At 40.8% G+C, this 23,325-nt stretch overlaps 2 protein-coding genes across 2 annotated transcripts in view; one reads left to right on the top strand and one right to left on the bottom strand.

The window, feature by feature from the left end:
* MAOB (monoamine oxidase B) overlaps window positions 1-23,325 on the bottom strand; it is a 142,975-nt gene that overhangs the window by 22,268 nt on the left and 97,382 nt on the right. Inside the window, exons 4-8 of the mRNA XM_004376918.1 lie at window positions 16,962-17,066; window positions 16,143-16,234; window positions 10,050-10,191; window positions 5,699-5,848; window positions 3,346-3,505 (exon numbers count right to left, since the gene is read on the bottom strand). Of these exons, the coding sequence (XP_004376975.1) occupies window positions 3,346-3,505; window positions 5,699-5,848; window positions 10,050-10,191; window positions 16,143-16,234; window positions 16,962-17,066 (649 nt within the window). The remainder of the gene's footprint in view (window positions 1-3,345; window positions 3,506-5,698; window positions 5,849-10,049; window positions 10,192-16,142; window positions 16,235-16,961; window positions 17,067-23,325) is intronic.
* Window positions 1,507-2,009, top strand: LOC105756299 (presequence translocase associated motor 16). Its single transcript, XM_012555664.2, has one exon. It carries the CDS (start codon window positions 1,632-1,634, stop codon window positions 2,007-2,009), a length of 378 nt encoding a protein of 125 aa, XP_012411118.1. The 5' UTR covers window positions 1,507-1,631.

Raw genomic sequence — 23,325 nt, 5'->3', positions numbered from 1 at the left:
TAACTGGCCCTCCCTGCCACGCCCTGTATGGTTGTGATAAGAACCAGTTGCTATCGTGCAACCTAGTCTCTGACCCACCATAGTCATTCCTTGCCCCTCCCAGTCATGTCCCATATAATTCCCTGTGATAAAAAATTCTCCCTTTTCCTGAATTTATGCACTAGAAACTTTTAAACTAACCAATAGGTCTTCAGTGCACCTTAACCCCGAGACCCCACCTGTTTGCCACACATAAGCCCTCTCCTACAGTCCCAGCTTATTGTTGCCTTGTTCCCGGGTACAACCCCCTGTGTGGCCCTCTGTCATGCTGTGGTTTCCTCTCTGGAACCTGTGAGTACTAAATTCTATTTGTTTTCCAGTCTTTCTGCATGAGTATCACTTCCTCATGCCACAGCTGACAGACCATCTACAACACCCACAGACCCCCCACTTTGGGTCTAACTTAATACAACTTTATATATATTTCAGTATATGTACACATATATTGAAAGAATTACCTATGCATACAATAACTCTCTAAGGATAAATAACCTAAAATCTTAACTGTTTCCTGGGGGGAGGGATATCAGGGGAGGGACATTTTTCATACACATTTATTTTCTGAAAGTTTTATAGTGAAGTAGTTTACTTTTGTAATTTAAAAAAAAACATGTATTACTTCAGTCATTAAACACATAAATTGAGATAATTAGATGTAAAGATTTAAGGGAAAAAGTGTAAATGGTCAAAAGATGACCAAAAACAAGGGAGACTGACAGTATTCAAAGCATCGCCAACAGTCTGCTATTTCAGTTTAAGTGGGAATGGGATGAAGGGCCAAGGAAGCTGTGATGGCTGCTGTGGGGAGGGTGGGGTGCTACTGGTGAGGGCGCCTGCACAGAAGGCTGGGTTTAGGATGACTTGGTGGAAGGCCAGCAAAGAAGATGGGGCCCTCCTTGACATTCACAAAGATATTACCAATCAAGAGACCGGGATAATTCATCTATAAGAGATTTGGATACTCCAAGTATTCTGAGTGCCTGATATGTGCTGATCACTCAATTAAGTTATATTGTTAGCTCATATTCCCTGAGCTTTTGTATTATCAGTTAATTACAGTGTCTTCAGCAGTGACATTGACAGTCTCATGCAAAGCAAAGAAAGACTGTTATAAAAAGCAGTTTCCTCAGATTTCATTCCCTCACAGAATCCTTCAAACACTGTTATACTGAATCACTTATCAATGTAGTGGGAATCATATTGGATGTGAGTTTTAGAGCCCTTCTCTGTGTTTCTGTAATAGACTACATAACCCTGTCACTGAACTCAGTGCATTGTCATGCAATCATCAGTTTATATGACTGTCTTCCTCACAAGTCTGGATTTTCTGGGTTCCTTTCTGGGACCTGTGAGTACTAAATTCTATGTTTTCCAGTCTTTCTGCATGAGTCTCACTTCCTTGTGCCATACCTGACAGACCATCTACAACACCCACAGACCCCCTTTTGGGTCAAACTTAATACAACTTAATATACATACTTCAGTATATATGTACACATATATTTAAAATATTGCCTATGCTTACAATAAATCTCTAAGGATAGGCGGGGCCACAGAAGCCGGATCCGGCTCCCCAAGGCAGAGCAGCTGCCATGGCCAAGTACCTGGCCCAGATCATTGTGATGGGTGTGCAGGTGGTGAGTAGGGCCTTTGCCCGGACCCTACGGCAGGAGTTTGCAGTCAGCCGGGCAGCAGCTGACGCCCGGGGAGGCACCGGCCACTGTTCTGCTGCTGCCTCCAACCTCTCCGGCCTCAGCCTCCAGGAGGCCCAGCAGATTCTCAACGTCTCCAAGCTGAGCCCCGAAGAGATCCAGAAGAACTATGAACATCTGTTCAAGATGAACGACAAATATGTGGGTGGCTCCTTCTACCTGCAGTCCAAGGTGGTCCGTGCAAAGGAGCGCCTCGAGGAGGAACAAAAAATCCAGGCCCAGGAGGACAGAGAGAAAGAGCAGGTGCCCAGGATGTGACCGCCATGCTCCCCACCCCACCTTCCCCACCCCTCTAATTTATAGCTCGGTAATAAAGGTCGTTTCTGAGGTCAAAAAAAAAAAATCTCTAAGGATAAACAACCTAAAATCTTAACCGTGGTTCCCTGAGGGGAGGGATGTGTGCCTTTGAATCCCCACCCAATGCCTAGCACAATACCTGGCATACAATAGGTGCTTAATAGTGGTTGGTTGAAGAAACAAATTAATACAGTGACTCAAAAGAAATTTAAAATGCCTTGGTGAGGCTATCTCATGTCTACAATAACTTTTTAAAATATTACTCAAGGCTCATTACCAACAAGGACCAAATCAGGTCTATCCTCTTTTTGAGGGTGGAGAACTTGGGTTTTCTTTTTAAACTATAGGCCTGGTACATAGCAGGCCTATAGTTTGCAGACCTGAATGGAAAGTTTTAGATTATCTCCCCCAAATAAAGGCATTCATAATTATTAGGAGAAATATCTTTATTCCATGGTCCTAAACCCTATCTTTAACAACTGCCTGTCAATTTATCATACTGTGGTGGCTTGTGTGTTGCTACGATGCTAGAAGCTATGCCACTGGTATGTCAAATACCAGCAGGGTCACCCATGGTGGACAGGTTTCAGTGGAGCTTCCAGACTAAGACAGACTAGAAAAAAAGGCTTGGCAATCTACTTCTGAAAATTAGCCAACAAAAGTCCTTTGGATCACAGAATATTGTCCAAGACATCGACTCGCTTACTTTGAAGTGTAATCACGCAGGACCAATTGCTGGAGAAGGACATCATGTTTGGTAAAGTTGAGGGCTGGTGAAGGTGAGGAAAATCCTCAATGAGATGGATTGGCACAATGGCCATAAAAATGGACTCAAATAATACCAAAGATCGTAAAGATAGCGCAGGACTGGGCAACATTCCATTCTGTTGTACATAGGGTGGTCATGAGTCAGAGATGACTTGATAGCAATGAACAAACACTATCTACTTACCACCACATAGCTATCTACAATGGGTGATCTGGGTCACAAGAAGAATTAGCAGCAGTCTACCACTGCTATTAGAATCAAAGACTAAAATTACAGGGCAGTGTCCTTCTCAAAGGGTAGACTACTTGCTCAACTGACGCATCAATCCAATAATTTTCCTAAATATAATTTTCTACAAAGGTGGAGAATTAGGAGGCTGTGACGTGGCTGCAAAAAGGTAGTATACAGGCAAAACTGTATACCTGAAGGCAAAACTGTATACCTGAAGGCAAAACTGTATACCTGAAGGCAAAACTGTGAAATTCTCCCTATTTGCCACCAGTATAATAGGTGCTGGAAAGTACTCACCCTTTTTCCTCCAGAAAGGCTCTTTATAATAAACTATACACTTGATGACTGAACCCAAAGGCACACGAGTGATCAGTTGGTTTCTCATCATTGGCAGAGGGGGATTGAAATGAATCTTCATGCCCAGAATAGGAGGAATAGCACTAATCACATATTTAGCCTAGAAGAAAAACAATGTGGTGAAGCATTGTTGGTTGGTTGTTTCTTTTTTCCCCCAATTATTCTCCCTCATTCTACGCTTGTGCCCCTTCAGCCTCTTCTTAGCACAGAAGCTAGAGGGAGAGTCTGTTAAAACTCTAATTTAGTTAGACCTTATTTTTCCTTCTTCAAAACCTCCAATGATTTCCCATCATGCCTGGAGTCAAAGCCAAGTTCCTTACAGTCATACATGTTCCTCCAAGGTCATACATGGAATGGACCACTGTCACATCTCTGATCTTACCTCCTGATATTCTTCCCCCTATTCCTCCTGCTTCTGCCATTTTGACCACCCTGTTGCCCCTTGATCATGCCAAGCTTGCTCCCACCTCAGGGCCTTGGCACTGGCTGTTCTATCTGCCTGGAACACTCTTTCCCCAGAAAGTCACATGGTTCAATCTCTTTTTTTCTTCAGTTCTGTGATCAGAACTTCTCAGTGAAACCTTCCCTGACAACCTTATTTAAAATTGCATGAGCAATCTCCCACCTTATCTTCTCACACACCCTCTTCCCCTGCCCTATTTTATTTTTTCCACTACTTATCACCATATGGAGAAGCCCTCGTGGTGCAGTGGTTAAATCACTCAGCTGCTAACCAAAAGGTCGGCGGCTGGAACTCGCCAGTTGCTCTGCGGGAGAAAGATGTGGCAGTCTGCTTCCATAAAGATTACGGCCTTGGAAACCCTGTAAAGCAGTTCTACTCTGTCCTACACGTCGCCATGAGTCAGAATCAACTCGACGGCAACAAGTATAGTTTTTTGTTTTTATCATTCTCTGATACAATTTATATTTAATTATTCATATTTGATTACAGTCTTTCTCCTTAATTAGAATATAAGTTCCATGAGGACAGAGATTTGTGTCTGTTTTTTTCACTGCTGTGTTCCTAACTCTTAGAATAATGCCAGGGCACATAGGAGGCACTTGATATTTATTAAATACATATTTTCTTTTGTTTTATAATTATGTAACAGCCCAACGGACATTGATAATATATGTTTTTGTAAATTCCCTCCCCAAATATTCTGGCTCTCTTTTCCTTTATTTTAGATAGAGGAAGTTTTTTCACTTTTGTCAAAGGACTGTCTATGAAATCTAGGGTATTCTTGGCTTTATTCAAGCATTGGTTATTGTTATGGGTTGAATTGTATCCCCAAAAAAGATATGTTGAAATCCTAACCCCCAGTACCTGGCAATATGACCTTGTTTGGGAATAAAGTTTTTGAAGTTAATATCAGTTTAGTAAGAAGTCATACTTGTATTAAAAAAAAAAAAAAACCAAAACCTGTTGCCGTCGATGCTGACTCATAGCAACCCTATAAGACAGAGTAGAACTGCCCCACAGGGTTTCCAAGGAGTGGCTGGTAGATTCAAATTGCCAACCTTTTGGTTAGCAGACAAACGCTTAACCACAGCGCCACCAGAGCTCCCATACTGGTATAGGGTCGGCTGAATCTAATATGAAGGATCCCTGGTGGCGCAGTGGTTAAGTGCTCAGTGGTTCTAACCCACCCAGAGGCTCCATGGGAGAAAGACCTGGTGATCTGCTTCCATAAAGATTACAGCGTAGGAAACCCTATGGGGGTAGTTCTACTCTGTCACATGGGGTGACTATGGTTCGAAAATCGACTCGACAGCTTTTAACAACAACAATCCAATATGACTAGTGTTCTTATAAATAGAGGAAGAGACACAGAAAGACACAGACACACAGAGAAGAAGCTATGTTAAAATAGAGGCAGAGATGAAGTGATGCGTCTACAATCCAAGGAACGCCAAGGATTGCCAGGAACCACAAGAAGCTAGAAGATGCAAGGAAGGATCTTCCCCTAGAGTGGATAGAGAGAGCATGTTGTCGTTGTTGTTGTTAGGTGTCATCAAGTTGGTTCCGACTCATAGCGACCCTGTGCATCACAGAACGAAACACTACCCGGTCCTGCGCCGTCCTCACAATTGTTGTTATGCTTGAGCCCGAGAGAGAGCATGGCCCTGCTGAAACATTGATTTTGGACTTCTAGCTTCCAGAACTCTGAGAGAATAAATTTCTGTTGTTTTAAGCCATCTAATGTGTGGTCACGGCAGTCCTAAAACAGTTCCTAAAACTGTTATCTATGGAATTTTGGCCTCTTCCCTCTAGTTTAAGGGTCTTAGTTACCTCATATATCTCATGGTTTAGAGTCTCCACAAGGATATTTTCTCCTGTCTGGTCAATGTGGGTCACAGGCCTCTCCAGCTTCACTTTGTCCCCAAGGAGATCCATAATCCGCTCACTCACTTGACCAGATCCACCCACAAATTTCCTCTCCTGGAAAGAAAAAAAAAAAAAAAAACTCAAGAAGTGGGTTAGGAAGTATAGGAATGGGCATAGATTGTTAAGCTGTTAATTTCCCTCATACCTTTACTCTGAGATGTTTTAAATTTCATTTTGTGTTGTGAATAGTGTCTTTCACCATTATTTTCTGTCTTAGTTATTTAGTGCTGCTATAACAGAAATATCACAAGTGGATGGCTTTAACAAACAGAACAAACAGAAATTTATTTTTTCACAGTTCAGGAGTCGAGAAGTCTGAATTCAGGGCGCCGGCTCTAGGGGAAGGTCCTTGTCTCTTCAACTTGTTTCGTGGTTCCTTGGAAAACTCCATGTGGCCTGGCATCAATCTCCCCCCATCTCTGCTTCATTAATCTGCTCCTTCTATATTTTGTAAGAGATTGACTCAAGATACACCCTACTCATTAACATAACAAAGAACCCATTCCCAAATGGGATTATAACCACAGGCACAGAAGTTAGGATTTTCAACACATATTTTGGGGGGACACAATTCAATACATAACATTCCATCCTTTGGCTTTCCCAAAATTCATGTCCTACCCACTTGCAAAACACATTCACCCCATCACATCGTCCTAAAAGTCTTAAATCAGCTCCAAGTCCAAAAGCTCATCTTCTGAATCATCTAAATCAAATATGGGTGAGACTTTAGGCATATTCCATCCTGGGGCAAAATTCCTCCTCATATGTTAACCTGTGAAATCTAGACTACAAGTTATCTGTTTCCAAAGTACAATGGTGGAACAGACACAAGGTAGACATTTCCATCACAAACGGGAGAAATTGGAGGGAAAGAAGGGATAACGGGCATCAAGTAAGTTCAAAACCCAGCAGAACGATTTACTTTAGCTCTCAAGGCTTGAAAATAATCCTCTGTTCTTTGGGACCATGTGGGCAATGACCCTGCCCTCCAGACTCTGGGTGTTGGCCATGCCCTCTGGATTCTCAGTGGAGGTCCCTTGGCCCTGGGCTTCTGCTCCACCTTCGCAGAAAGCAACTGGAATGGTAACTCTGCTCTCCTGAATTTGGGCAGACCCATTCTCCTAGCCCATCTGAGTTGTGACCCTACCTCCTTGGCCCTGGCAGGCCTGGTTCTTATGCCCCTCGGGCATGGCAGCCTTGTCCTCTCAGCTTTGGGCAGTGGCCCCTTACCCCTAGCACTCATGAATGGCAACCCCACGCTCCAGAACCAAGTTGGTGAAGAACTGACTCTTCTAAACCTAGGAGGCCACAACTCCATCCTTTGAAACCGAGGCAGCCCTGCTTCCTGTGCTCCTTCCAACAGTTCTGCTGGTCTCTGAGCTGCTCCAGGGATGGTCCTTTTCTTTTCTTGGAGGACAACAGATGTAGCTCCTTTGGCCTGTTTCCTGCTGGTAGAATTCCAAGAGGCAGACAGCTTTCTTTCCTGTCGTCTTGTCTCTTTCCCCTTCAGACTAAGCAGATGGGTTTTCTGCTGTGGTAGTTGGTTATATCCATCGGTCACAGGCTTAATCTCTAAAAAAAGATTGTGTAGTCACGCTCTTGGTGAAAATTCTAGGACACGTGTCCTTAGTTTGTACAACAGAATTTTCCAGATCTTTAGTTTTGTTTTCATTTTGCACAGTTCATTTTTAAGTCCATCTCTTTCCTCTCACATTTTACTACAAGTGGCAAGGAGAAACTACGTGGCGCCTTTAATATCTTGCTTAGAAATCTCCTCAGCTAAAAATTCAATTTCCTCACTTACAAATTCTATCTTCCACCAAGGATTTGAACACAATTCAGACAAGTTCTTTGCCACTGCATAAAAAGCATCACCTTTCCTCCGTTATCCAGTCATATGTTCATCATTTTCTTTTAAAGCCTCACCAGAAGCACATCTAACGTCCACATTTCTAGCAACATTCTATTGCTGGCACCATATGTATTCTCTAAGATGATAGAGACTTTCTCTATAGCTGTCCTCACTTCCTTCTGAGCCCTCACCAGAATTGCCTCTGACATCTACAATTCTACTGTCATAGTTTGAATTATGTCTCCCAAAAAATGTGTGTATCAGTTTGGCTGGGCCATGATTCCCAGAATTGTGCAGTTGGCCTCCATTTTGTGACTGTAATTTTATGTTAAAGAGGATTAGGGTGGGATTGTAACACCACCTTTACCCAAGTCATATCCTGATCCAATGTAAAGGGAGTTTCCCTGGGATGTGGCCTGCACCACCTTTTACCTTACAAGAGATAAAAGGAAAGGGAAGCAAGCAGAGAATTGGGGACCTCAAACCACCAAGAAAGGAGCACTGGGAGCAGAGTGCATCCTTTGGACCCAAGGTTCCTGTGCAGAGAACCTCCTATTCCAGGGGAAGACTGATGATGACGAGGACCTTCCTCCAGAGCTGACAGAGAGAGAAAGCCTTCCTCTGGAGCTGATGCCCTGAATTTGGACTTATAGCCTACTAGACTGCGAGAAAATAAATTTCTCTTTGTGAAAGCCATCCGCATGTGGTATTTCTGTTATAGCAGCACTTGATAACTAAGACATCTACCAATAGTCTCTTCAAGGCAACGTAGGCTTTTGCTATTAAAAACCAAAAACCAAACTTGTTGCCGTCGAGTCAATTCCGACTCATAGCAACCCTATAAGACAGAGTAGAACTGTCCCATAGAGTTTCCAAGGAGTGCCTGGTGGATTCAAACGACCAACCTTTTGGTCAGCAGCCAAACGCTTAACTACTTGCACCACCAGGATTTCCAATAAAAACCAAAAAACCAAACCCGTTGCCGTCGAGCCACTTCCGACTCTTGGCGACCCTATAGCACCTTAAAATTCTTCCAGCATCTACCCGTTACCCAACTCCAAAACCACTTACACATTTTAGGAATCTGTTAGAGGAGCATCCCACTCTTCCAGTACCAAACTCTGTATTTGTTATCTAGTGCTGCTATAACAGAAATGCCACAAGAGGGTGGCTTTAACAAACAGACATTTATTTTCTCATAGTTTAAGAGGCTAGAAGTCTGAATTCAGGGTGCCGGCTGTAGGGGAAGGCTTTGTCTCTCTGTTGGCTCTGGAGGAAGAAAGGTCTTTGTCTCTTCTGGGCTTCTGCTCTAGGGTGATCATACATATTTTGAAGGGACACAATTCAATCCATAACATTTTCTAACTAACGATTGCTTGTTTTTGTCAAAGTTACAGGTTTTCCAAGCTATGCTCTTGAGAATTCCCAGGTCCCAACCTTAACTTGACCTCCTCAGCCTGACCCCCATGTCCCGCCTGTCTGGTCACCACCCTTGCTGTATGTCCTATCTACACCCTTCTTGTTGGGCTGATGAGTTTGGTGAAACTCTGCCTAAAGGTGGGCCATCGCTTGCTTGAGCACACCTAAACCTATTTTCATCTTTCTGATTACTCAGGCTCAGAACCTCACTGCCCCATCCAGCCCAGCCTACTCACTGCTGGTGGTTGGTTGCCTGTCTCATCCTGGGTCAGGTACTTGCTGCTTCTGTGGCCACCTAGGTCATGTCAACTCACTGTTCCCACATGCCTGGAGTCCTGCTAAAGCTTCCAAATGTTCTCTGCATGATTGTGCAAACAGAGTTGAGCTGACTGCCACTTCCTAAACTTTCAGTTTAGATACTTTTTAAATAGACTATTTCAAATAGGTCTGGAAATAAAAATGAAAGAAGAAAGGGAAATGACTGCCAAGCAGATTACCTAAAAATTCTAATCCACTTCCTACTGTACAGTATCTTGTATGAAGCTGGGGTTCAGGAAAGAGTCATGGAAAGAATGAATGAGTGAATGAACAAATTCAGTGTGTGGTGTGTTTTTTAAATTGAAAGTGCATTTCTGACCTTCCTTTTTGAGCTTTCCAAGAAGTGCTCAACTTATATTCTTAAGACGGTCTCCTATGAACTTACCAGATAATAATTGGATGGATATCTAAATGGAAAACTGCAAAAGTACATAAAGAGGCAAGCCTAGTTTTAAGATTACATTGACCACTGGGCTCTCACGTTGGGCACTTAACACCGACTCTGCCTTACAAAGCTGCCTTGAACTGCCATGACAAAGCTCTAAATGTCATCTGCCTCCTGCTTCATCATTTCACAATTGAAGGATGACCCCAAAGGATGTCAATCTTCTATTGAGGCAGTGGCTGGTTTTCTGCTGGAATGGTTGGGGGATGTCTGGGTACCTGTCCTCCATTGGTTGCTGAGATGACCCTGGTTGTGCCACCACACTGCTTCACGTACCACAGGAACCAGAGAGCAGAGACCTCATGGGTCTCTGCAGTGACGGAGACGTTCACAAAGAGAGTGGCAAGCTGCTTCACAGATCTGCTCAGGAAGAAACAAGAGCAAAATTGGCAAACACAAGATTCCCAGTGGCTAAAATCTTCTTAATTCTCTGGCAATCATTCAACTGGGAAATTTACATAGCTATGTTTAGTACAATTTGGCAAGTCTCAGAAAATCATAGTTAGAATCCAACACTATAAAAGATGACATCAGAGACTTTGGTATGGGATTTATTTCCCCCTTAACCAAAATATCTTACTCAGAATCAGCTTGTACCCATGCTCTGTGCTGTCATGATTTCTCCCCACAAACCTGCTTCTTTTCCAGTGCTCCCCATTTCAGTAAAAGGCACCTCCATTCATCCAATTCCTAAGGCCAAAAATCTAGAAATTATCCTTAATTTCCTCTTTCCATCACTCTACCCCATCTGATCCTAGAAAGTCCTATTGTCTCTAACCACGTCTCTTCACCTTCATCACCACTAACTAAGCGTCATCTCTTGCCAGAAGTGTTGCAATTACTTCCTCCAGGTTGGTCTCTCTGCCTGCACTCTTCTCTCCAGGTATCTATTCACCACACTCGAAGTCCAACGCTTTTCACCTCTCTCCCTGCCATCGTGCTCTTTCTAAAGTGTAAATCAAATCATGCCACTCCCCTGCTTAACACCCTTCACTGGAATCCTATCAGAACCAGAATAAAATTCAGAACTTGTACCATAACCTCCAAAGCCCTAAGTGATCTAACCCATGCGTACCTTTTCTATCTCATCCTGTACCCTCCCCTGCTTATTCTTATGCTTCTTCAGAAAGACACACTGCTATTTGTCTATGAAAATTAGCACCAGCTTCCACACTCCCAGCCCTCTGGCATTCTGGACAGCAATTGGTATAGTATTTTAGAAATTGTTTCTCTATCTGGAAATTATCTTGGTTAGTAGTTTATTATTATTATTTTTGATTGCTGTCTCCCTCACTAGAATCTATAGATCCATGAGAACAGAGACCTTATCTTTCTTGCTCACCATAGTTTTCCCTTTAACAAAATAGTGTCTGGTACTTAGTAAGCATTCAATAATTAGTTGCTGGATGATTGAATGAGTGAATAATTGATAAGAAATGTCAATTAAACACTTTTTAAAAATCATGCAAAAGATGCAAAGGACATGCTAGATGCTGCCCCAAATACAGAATTAGTCAGAGTATCTATTTGGTTATTTTTTTACCAAATGGAAAACAAGATTGAAGGAGGGACAAGGGAAAAAAGTGATTAATAGAGCATAGATGGATTAACTTTGGCTTGGGACAGGCAGGTAAATGGAGAGAGATTGTATCCTATCTGGAGGCACACCAGAAAGTGAACAATCTCATGCAATTCCAAGGACTCAGGTATATCTAGCACGCTGTGAAATTCACCGGCACTAACATCCCCTCTGGAATATCATTAATAAAGACTTTTGTCATAAAGGTTCCCTCAAGTTTGAGTATTATTGTTGTTGTTAGCTGCCCTCGAGTTGGTCCCTGACTCATGGTGACCCCATGTGCAATGTAACAAAATGCTGCCCAGTCCTGTGCCATCCCCATAATGGGTTGCAGATTGAACCACTGTGATCCTTAGTGTTTTCATTGGCAGATTTTCAGAAGCAGATTGCCAGCCCTTTTTTTCCTAGTCTGTGTTAGTCTGGAAGCTCCCCTGAAAACTGTTCAGTCTCACAGCAACATGCAAGCCTTCACTGACAGACGGGTGGTGGCTATGAGTGAGGTACATTGGCCAGAAACAGAACCCAGGTCTCTGGCGTGGAAGACGAGAATTCTACCACTGAACAACCATTGCCCTCTTTGGTATTGTTAATCTGGTTACATGTGAAGCGGAATTTGCCACCTGGTGATTCTAATGATGGGTGAAATAAATAACACTGTCTTCCATTTACTGAAATCTTTCCACACTCCATAGTCTTTAAAGCTATTATCTTATTGAATTGTCATAACAGCCATGTAAAAGAGTTACTATTTTTCTCCAGTTCACAAGTCAGAAGACTGAGTCTCACAGAGTTTAATAAGATGTAGCTACATAGCTCATTAAACAGCACAACTTGTAGCCAGATTATATCTGACTCTAAAACTCAAGCCTTTATTTATTTATTTTTATGCTTAAACCCATGCTTTCAATATCTGAAAATGCTTTCTAATTAGTTAGCTCGGCAGTACAAATACTCACCAAGGGGCATGTCTTTACCCTGTAGGTTTGTAGACTCACACCTAACACATGTTATTGACAATGTTTGAAGCCATAACAACCTGACAGCACTTTTGTGACAATCCTCACCATTAAAACCAGCAAAATGGTGTAATATATACACTTCCGTGACTTCGAGTTAGTTTTATAAGATTTCTTCTGATAATTGGAGGGATGGAAGTTGTTCATTCGTCCCTTCCTTATGGAGGCAATTTGTAGCATCTATCTAAAGCAAATATCCAGACATTAGTTTAAAATATTACTTTAAAGTGAAAACACCCTTTGCTGTTTCCTGATATCCTATTTCTTTTGTTCCTTATTTCGTAAGTGAATTTGGGGGCATATGGTAAAGGGAGCAATAAATAATAAAATTTAACACTAGCCCGACTAGACAGTCAATAGTAAACATAAAAATATTGCTGCTATTCTAGTTGTTATTGTTGCCCACTTGGTGGGAAAGAAATAATGCTGGTTTCAAATGGAGGGAGATATAAAAATAATTCTCTCGGGAGGGCCAGTCCATTCCTAATCCTTTATTTGACTTACTTTGGGAGCTTCAATGAGAGAAGAAAGAGAACAATATCTGAGGGAAAGAAGGTAAAGGAAGCTAGTGCAATAATATTTTCATATTCTTTGCCCTGTTGACTTTTTAAAAGATAAATGTTATCATATTTTTGTACATTAAAAATATATACACATTATGTAAAATTTAGGAAGTTCATGGAAGTAAAAAGAAGATGAAAGAATATTTCTTCCATATTTCTGACCCCTAGAAATATTTTGGCATATGTTTTCTAAGTCTATGTTTTTGTAAATGTATTTACATAGTTTTGATCACACTGTAAATATAATTTTATGTTTTGGAAAAGCACTTTATAATTGAAAGAATCATCAATGTTAGTCTTTGAATGATGTGACTGGACTTTAGTTTGAAAAAAATAGTCTGTATATTCTGGGGATTACTTTCTTTAGAACCAAGAAATAATATCATGCATATCGTGCTTTAAAAAGTTAGAAGATAGCTTTGTGTTCTTATGCTTCTAAAATCTCAGAATGCTTTATTTAGTCATCCAACAATCTTGAATATTCACTAAGTAGAGGACTGGGCCAAAAACTAAAGTAGAAAAGTCAAGTCTCTGTGATCCCAAAGAAATATAATTGATCTTATCTTCAAGGAGCATAAATACTCTCTGGGGAGAAGATGACTGACTGATCTCATTAAAAGCTTTTCATAAAAGAAGTTATAAATAAATGCAGCCCATTATATACTCACTATATTCTGAAAATCTGAATTATACCATTTAAAAATAAATAGTAAAATTTTATTACAAACAAAATAAGTTATATTACAAACCACATCCTCATAAAAATGTTAAATAGCATTAAAAACTAGTTGCTGTCAAGTCAATTCCAACTCATGGTGACCCCATATGTGTCAGAATACAACTGTGTTCCATAGGGTTTTCAATGGCTGATGTTTTGGAAGTAGATTGCCTGGCCTTTCTTCCAAGGCACCTCTGGGTGGACTCGAACTTCCAACCTTTCTGTTAGCAGCTGAGTGCATTAACTATTTGCATCACCCAGGGACTCTTAAATAACATTAGATAAGTGTTTAAAAGGATATAATTAACCACATGCATTGATTTCATGAAATAAAAGGATTTTACTATTCCATAATTGGTTGCCTTCAAAGGTTGAAGTCATAGGAGAAGCTCAGAGATGTTTATTACAGAGTGTTATATAATAATAATAATGAAAAAAATGTAAACAACCAAAACGTCCAACAGTATGGTAATAAGTAAATAAATTATGGTATTTACTTCCCATGGAATATTCTACAACCATGAAGTATAATGTTTGCTGAAGCATTTTTAATGACCTGTATGCTTACATTGTAAAATGTGTTAACAAAACAAAAACAGTTGATGAATGTCCATTGTTTTTGCAGTGCATATATGTTGTTGTTGTGTGCCATCAAGTCAATTCTGACTCTATAGCGACCCTATAAGACAGAGTAGAACTGCTCCATAAGGTTTCCAAGGCTGTAATTTTCATGGGAGCAGATCTCCAGGTCTTTTCTCCCTCAGAGCCACTGGTAGGTTTGAACCGTCGACCTTTTGGTTAGCAGCAGAGTGCTTAACCATTGTGCCATCAGGGCTCCTTAATGCATATAGAAAGTTTTCTTTTTTTAAGTGAGATCATATATCATACTGTACATGCTCACAACAGCTTACTTTTTATGTATTTAATACATTTTTTCAAGGTATTAAATATTCTTCTACAACATGATTTTAAAAGATTGTATTCTTTTTTTTTTTAATAACTGAAATTGTCTTCTTTGAACCCTCCCTTTTTTGCCATAATGTGTTTTTGTTTTAATTGTGGTAAAATATACACAATATAAAATTTGCCATTTTAACAATTTTCAAGTGTACAATTTCAGTGGCATTAATCACACTCATGATGATGTGCAACCATTACCACTATTTGTTTCCAAAACTTTTTCATCACCCCAAACGAGTATTCTATTATTTTTTGGATATCCTGGTGGTGCAGTGGTTAAGAGCTCAACTGCTAACCAAAAGGTCAAATCCACCAGTCGTTCCTTGGAAACTCTATGGGGCTGTTCTACTCTGTCTTGTAGGGTCGCTATGAGTCAGAATCAAATCAACGGCAACGGGTTATACTTAATTTAACCAATTTCCTGTTGTTGGACATTTATATTTTCTATTTTAGAAATAATGCTTTGAATCTCTCTCTCTCCCCCCTCCCTCCCTGTAAGCTTTTCTCCCTCTCTTCTTTTTCTCTCCTTCATTAAGCTAAATTCTAAGAAGTTGAATTTCCACACCAAGGAGTATATACAGTTTCATGTCTTTTGATTATTTTCATTCCTTAGATTCAGATAATCCTAAAACTTTATTTTTACTTTTAGTTGTTAGTGCTCCAGCTTCTCTCCTCAATGCCCAGAGAATAAAGACATCAACTCCAGAGCCAAACATATTCCCAACTAATGCTGTTAGGATAGGAGGGCAGTTTCTTTGAATTTGGCTTCCATCTCTCTTACTGTGTTCACCACAAATTTACCATGTGCTTGGAGTGGAGCCCTACAATCCTTTTCATTTTCCCTGCCGTCCAAGAGCAGTGAGGTCTCTCCATGTTGTCTGCCCATATAGCCCTGGAGATTTATATATAGCTCCTGGCACTGCCAACAAGAATTCAGTGTTTGGCTCATGAGCGTCATTGTTTTCAATGCTACATGTTTTTCACGAAAGGAGCACATTCAGTCCACTCATACATTTCCCCTACTGTTGGCAATTATCTAGAGAACTTCCCTAGAAACGCTTCTTCAAATCCTCGAAGAGTTGCACCCATCATGCAAAGCATATGCTAACCATCACTACACTTTATCATCAATGATGAGTTAAAAAAAAAAGGATTACTACATCAACAATTTGAAAAATAGAATCTTTATACTGATGGTCTTTAAATTGTTCTAAGTAAAGGAAATGGCATATTCTGGTTTGTTCTGAGGACTTTATACCACCTTTGTGCTGCAAAAACTATTCCAAAGAAGTAGGGTTTGATGTGTAGACATCTTTGAGGCAGGACTCAGTTCCAATATTTTTCAGCGCTCCACCTGGCCTCTAGTGCGGTTTTAGACACAAAGCAGCTACTTGTCCCACACTTGTTGAATGATATTGCTAAATAAACCTAAAATATGGTCACAACAAATGGCTGTGCCTAATGAAAAGTCTTACTCGGTCCAGCAGATCTTGTCCAGGAGCTCCTTCATCGTCATGCGGTCCCACTCCTCTGCAAGGGGTGCCTTCCATGGAGCATCACTGGGAATCTTCATTCAGATGAGGATTTTGAGGGGAAAAACAAATGTCTTTTTCCATTTTAAATAACTGTTTAAATAACATTAAAAACTCTAACTTAAAAAAGAAAATGTAAGTTTTCCAAATTCTCCCAATAGTTACTTTTACAGCACAACCAGTACTGTTTGTGTAGCTTTCCTATTGTAGCTCCATGCCACTCAATCCATATATAATTTTGATAATACTTCTTACGCAATAATTGGAGGGCGTGTCATAATTGGACTGTTTCCAAATGTGGATTACTGTTACTAATTTATAGAGAACATTCATGAATTCAGCTCTTTAACAAGGATCAGACATCTGCATCAAATCATGTCAAAATTGGAGTTTTAAGTTAAACTTTTTGCATAGGTGTTTATTTATAGGCTGCAGGTTTGGGCATGGGGGAAACTCAAAGACCCAGAAGTCTTATTTTTCTATGTCATGAGGATTTTCTAAAATAGAATCATCATCCCAGGAAGGCTGAGTGATGTATCATCTTTCTCCCCTCATCAATAGTATATGAAAAGCAGTCTATTTGACATCTGATTCTTTCAGAGGTTAGAAACAAGTTCATTTTACAAACCTTTATTGAGTTACTAAGTGCTAGACAATATGCTAGACATTGGTGGTACAGTGTTAGACCTTCTTTTTTCTTTTAAAGACTAACTTTATTATGAAAAATACACATGTAGTCAAAGAAGATTTAGGAAGCTTTACCTCTCGTCCCATGTCATCCATTGTCCTCCATAGGTTATTATGATCTAGATAAGCAATTGGATTCCACACACGTGGGAATGGCCCCTTGAAGGGGTATGATTTTCCCTGTGAAATACAAGACATTTTTAAAAAGAAACGTTTGCTACAATGTAAAAGTAGTTAAATCTGAGCAGTTGGTAAATGCCTACAAGCCAAAGCATGTAAGTTATCAATAGGTAATATACATTCAAGTGTTTTAGTTCCTTATATCCTTAAAACCCTACTTAATTTTTTAGCATGGATTCTCAGCAAAATTCTCTGTCAACTAAATAAGTTTGGTACCACAGCAACCATGTTACCAAAGAAGTTTCTCTCTGAAATTGGAACTCAGGCTGTATAAAATTTAAATACCAATACAGAAATATGGTTACCTAAACTAATCTCTTTTGCCAGTGATACTTGCAAATATCTCAGAGACAGGAGACCTTGTGTGCCTGGAATGTCAGAAAAGTATTACTATAAACATTATACAAGTTAAAGGGGGCTGAAAAAGAAGTCACAGGAAAGCAACCATCTGTAGGAAAAGCTGCAGGCTTTGCCAAGGAGTCAGATATGCTATGTTAGGTCAACACAAGAGCTCCCAGAAATAGCAAGGTCAAAGCAGAAAGAAAGGACAAGTACGAGCTTTTCCTCTAGATACGTTTACACTACCTGGTTCTTCTGCAGTGACACCTTGACACAGAGATAAAGGGAACACTTGTCTCCAAGGATTAAAACTTAAACAGCCCACAAATCATCTCTGGAAAGCTTAACTTATTAAAGGCAGTTAAGGGACAAAGCACACAAAGAGCTTTGAGTTAATGTGAAAACCTGAGTCAAAAGTCAGGCTGTGCCTTCTGACAGCAGCTTTCAACAGAATCAGAATAACTCAAGGTTCTCAGTCAACTTAAATCTCACAAGAACTCTGAATTATTCAGCAAAGATTCATATGATTGTTTTGTAGGCAGAGACACTGGAATTGTGTTATTTCATGTTCGTTCTTGCATTAATTCAGTGACGATGCTGGTCTTCTCTCTCTAAAAAGGCGATAGAGCTCTCAGAGAAGAGTTGAGACACAAGCTTAATTTTTTTCTTACAGCTTTATTAAGATGTAATTTACATACAATGCACCCATTTTAAGTGTTTTGACACATGTATGCACCTGTGTAACCACCACTACAATCAGGGTATAGAATACTCCCATCAACCCCAGAAATTTCCCTCTTGCCCCTCTTTGGTCAATCCTCACCCCTTTCAGGCTCTAGGAAGCCACTGACTTGTTTTCTGTCACTATAGGTTCAAAAATAAAAAAAAAGGAATCATACACTATGTACACCTTTATGTCTGGCTTCTGTTGCTCTGCATAATGTTTTTGAGGTTAATCCATGTTGTTGCCCTTTGCTCCTCTTTATTGATAAGTAGTATTCCATTGTATGGATGTACTACATTTTGTTTATCCATTCACCTGTGATGACTATTTCAGTTTAGGGTTATTGTTAATAAGGCTTTTATGAAAATTCTTGTACAGCTCTTTTTGTGTACGTATGTTTTCCTTTTTCTTGGGTAAATGCTTAAGAATGGAATAGCTTAGTCATATGATAGATGTATGCTTAACTTTTTAAGTTTAACAGTTTTGCAAAGTGAATTGTATCACTTTACATTTTCACCAGCAATGTTTGAGAGTTCTTCTTGCTCCACATCCTGACCAACATTTGCTGAATTTTCTTTATATTCTAGGCTTTAAATACTTTTTTTGTTTGTTTGTTTTTGGTCTGAGAAAGCTATTTTAATTGTCATTATAAACTGTGTTGTTTTGGGAGATGCAGCCCCCAATTTTCAGAAAGCACTGTGAAACACAGTTGTTATTTTAGGATAATATTAGATTTACAGAAACGTTGCGAAGATAGTACAGAAAGTTCCCATATACCTCTCATCCAGATTCCCCTAATGTTAGCATCTTACATTACCATGGTTTATTTATTAAAACCAGGAGATTAACAATGGTAACAGTAATATTAACTAAACTTCAGACTTTACTAGGATTTCACCAGTGTTTCCATTAATGTCCTTTATCTGTTCCAGGTTCACATCCAAGATACCACACTGCATTTAGTCATCATGTCTCATTAGTCTTGTCTGGCCTGTGACAGTTTCTCAGTTTTGAAGAGTACTGTCAGGTATTTTGCAGAATGTCCCTGATTTTGGCTCTGTCTAAAGCTTTTTGCATTATTAGACTGGGGTGGTGGGTTTTTTGGGAAGAATGCAGCAGAGCAGAAGTGACTTTTCATCATCATATCAATGGACACATGATGTCAACATGGTGATGTTAACTTTGATTGATTAAGATGGTGTCTGCAAGGTTTCTCCACTTTAAAGTTTAAATTTTTCTATTTCCATACTCTATTCTTCGGAAGCAAGTCACTAAGTCCAACCCACACTCATGGCACAAGCATTAAGTGCTGGCTTGTTAACCAAAAGGTTGGCAGTTCAAATCCACCCAGAGGCACCTCAGAAGAAAGACCTGCTTCTGAAAGGTCACAGCCATGCAAACCCTATGGAGCAGTTCTATTCTGTATACTTGAGGTTGTCATGAGTCGGAATCAAGTCCATGGCAACTGGTCTGGTTTTTCCTGGTGGTGGTGGGGGGGATACCTACATGGATAGTTTGGAATTCTTCTGTAAGGAAGATTTGTCCCTTCTCCCCTATTTATTTATTCAATCATTTATTTTTATAAGTATGTACTCATGTATATTTATTTCATACTTTGGGTTATAATAATACTATTATTTAATTATTTATTTTGTCGCTCAAATTGTTCCAGCTGCAACCATTGGGAAGCTCTTCCGGGTTGGCTCCTGTGTACCCCTTTGACATGCCCCCATCCTTCTGTTTCTTGAGCACTTCCTTACTTTTTGGCACTACAAGATTCTCCAGGCTCATCTTTATTTTCTCTGCTCTAGCCCTAGAATCCGCTATTTCTCCAAGGAGCCCTATCTCCTTTTATTGGAAAATATTATTTAGAAGCCAATATCTGGATGCTGGGTACATGCTGACTTTTTTTTTTAACAGCTTTATTGAGATATAATTAACATACCACACAATTCACATGATGACTTTCAAAAACCTCCACTTATGCCTTCATCAGAGTTCATCACATAGAACTTGCTCAATAGGAGACTGTGGATTGATCCTTGGGATCATTCTCCATGAAGGAGCTGTGGATCCCCATTCCAGCTCTGCCTCTCCTAAGCTGGCTGCCACATAGCAAGCAAGCTTCTTAATTTCCCTGAGCCCCAGATGTCAATCTTTGCAAGTTAACATCTATTGACACTGTCATCTTCCTCCAGGATGTCTGCCCAGATTACCATAAACAGCTGGGTTAGATGGCCTTCTCAGTGTCCCAGAGCTCAATATGTTTGCCCTTCACGTGCCACTGACTCCAATGTACCATCTTCCTGTGTTTACTATTCTGTGGCCCCCATTGGGCTCCAGGGTATGGGCTCTGGAGTCAACCTACCTGGTTCCAGTCATGGCTCTGCCACGTACTAGCTGTGTTAAGTTGATTAACCTCTCCGTGTCTTGGCTTACAGCTGTAAAATGTGATGATGGTAACTACTTAACAGACATTGGAAAGACGAAATGAGTTGATCCATGTAAGCCATTTTGAACACTGCTTGGCATGTTGTAAGTTCTCAATAAATGTTGTTGTTATTACTGCAGCTGCTACTGTTGTAATTTTAATCTTTGTATGTCTAGGACTTGCTGGCACAGATTGCTGGCACATAGGTGCTCAGTACATATTTGATATCATCTCAGCCCTATGACCTTTATCTTGTTATTTATTTGACACACTATGTCCTGATTTCTAAAATGACCTGTAATTTGGTTTCCTATGCTACTAGCCCTCTTGTTTTTAAGTCTTGTTTAAAGTCTCCCATTGAGCCCAGATCTACTCTGGCCTCTGCAGATCCCCACCAGCAGAATACTGCCAACTCCTACCCTCCTTCCCATCCCATCCACACACAGATGCACTTATACAAAGGGAGTGTGGGATGGAACTCAAATAGTGAAGAACCACAGAGGGTAAGATGTAGCTAAGACTAGCATACAAAGAAATCTCTCTAGACTCTCACTGTAGCACTGTACCCACAGGTGAAAGGGATTGGAAACAGATAAAACCATGAGAAAGTTGAATAGCCTCCTTAAATAAGAAAAACAGCATGTTTTTGTTTGAAAACCACTTAGGACAAAGACGGAGGGAAATAAATTAGTACTTGGCCAGTTTAATTATTCAGTGTTTTTTGTTTGTTTTCACAAACACTGGTTCTGCCAGAAAGAGCCAACAAACGACCTGAGGAAGAGTGTCAGCCCAGCATATTTGTTTAATTGGTGTCGGCTCTGTCACTGCCAAGGTCAGCACCAATAGCCATGGCAATTCCTGGGGACATAAAGACAAAGTTGTTTCTGAAAGTGAGAACTACTGTCTGACTCACGGGGCTTGGCTTGGGAAAAGTGAAGAACATATTTTGGGTGAAGGCAGAATAGACTGAGAAAACATGACCTGTATGTGGAGCCCTGCCCAACAATGGTATCTACTCCTGTCATTCAAGATATGCTATGAGGAGGCAGGGCCAAAACTGCGGAGTAGTCAGAAGCTTCTGGTAGACCATCTTACAACAAAGACCCAAAAAAAACAAGTGATTTGATTATATATTGCAAGCTGGGAGCTCTGAACATCAAAGGCAGAGTTGAGGAACCCGACTGAGTGGCAGAGGGAGGGACAGTCAATTAAGAAGCAGCGAGGAGTTGCCAGACTGGACCCAGCAAGAGCCTGAGCCCTTCAGACCTAAGCAGCTTGTGGGTGAGCGATGAGGCAGGCAAGCGGTGCTGCTTGGGAAGTGCGTTTTCTGCACCAGGAGAGACCCAGCGCCAGAGAGTCTACACGGCCACCCAGAACCAGTGACAAGCAGCCTTCATCGGCAAAAGATAAGTACTTGTGTACAGCTTACCGCGTGGATCAAAAACAACCCCCTTAGGGAAAAACCTCTCTCCCATTTACCTCCCTGCTCCCTACTCTGCACTGGGTCCTGGACCAGCTTCAGCAACTGCCGAGATCCCTGGGCCGGAAGTAGGATCTGTCACATGCTCTGAGCCATTCTCCCTGCCTTGGAGAGTGAACAAATTAACAAACAGGGGAAAAAATAAACTGTTGGCTCCCCTAAGCCAGGAACCCAGGGTAGGCACAGCTCTTTTGCCTAGGCACAGGCATAAGGGATGCACGGACTTTGAGTGCCTTTCCCCCTGCAGAGACTTGTGTGGGCCCATCTCAACAGCGTAGGCCCTCATTACCCCAGTACAACAGGGTATATACCCGAACTCTAAAACTGTTTCAGCTGTGAAGTGGCAGGTTCTTGACATTTGACGCTGCTCTGCCCATTAAGCAGGGTCTTCACCTACCCACATGAGGGGCCTGAGGACTGATGGCTCTACCCATGCCACCTAGCCACCTGTGATAAGGCCCCATGAATAAGAGGTGCCTCCGAGTCCTTACAGCCAAAGGTGTTAAGTGCTCATAGTCTGGCTGCAAAACCCATCCACCTACGTGCTTTAGGGAACAGGGACGCACCTTCCTCCCGGACACTTGGGGGCAGATGTCAGCCCCTTGCCTTGTTCAGAGTGTGTCCCCCTGCTGCAGTCAGATGCCTGTGCCTACTCCAATCACCCATGCCTGTCTAGGACTGTAAGTGAGAGCTTACACCACACACTTGGTGGCTAACTACCTGGGCACCTGAGCTGAATCCATACAGGAGGAGTGGGAAGACTCCTGAGCTCACATACCTTGTAACAGATCTATTCACCTGGTGACAGGACATTAGAGATCCCAAGTTGCCAATAATCAAACTAGCTCATCCGAGCAGCCAACTTGGGCATATCAAAACAAAACAAGAAGCTAGGACACAGTAAGCAAAGATAAAATAAATAAATATAACAACTTACTTATAGCTCAGAGACAACAGTCAATATCAAATCACATAAAGAGACAATCCATTCTGGCTTCAGTGAATTTCCAAAATAAAGAATCTAGAAATTTTCCAGAGGAGGAAAATTTCTTGGACTTACCAGAGGCAGAATACAAAAGATTAATATACAGAACTCTTTAAGAAATTAGGAAGGAAATTAATCAGAACACAGAACATGCAATGGAAGAAATTAAAAAGGTTAGAGAAGAGCATAATGGCAAATTTAACAGGCTGCAAGAATTCATAGAGAGACAGCAATCAGAAATCCAGAAGATTAACAATAAAATTTCAGAATTAGACAACTCAATAGAAAGTCATAGGAGCA

This window comes from Trichechus manatus, unplaced genomic scaffold, assembly GCF_000243295.1.
Source record: "Trichechus manatus latirostris isolate Lorelei unplaced genomic scaffold, TriManLat1.0 scaffold00046, whole genome shotgun sequence".
NCBI lineage: Eukaryota > Metazoa > Chordata > Mammalia > Sirenia > Trichechidae > Trichechus > Trichechus manatus.
This window is presented reverse-complemented; position numbering and strand designations above follow the sequence as displayed.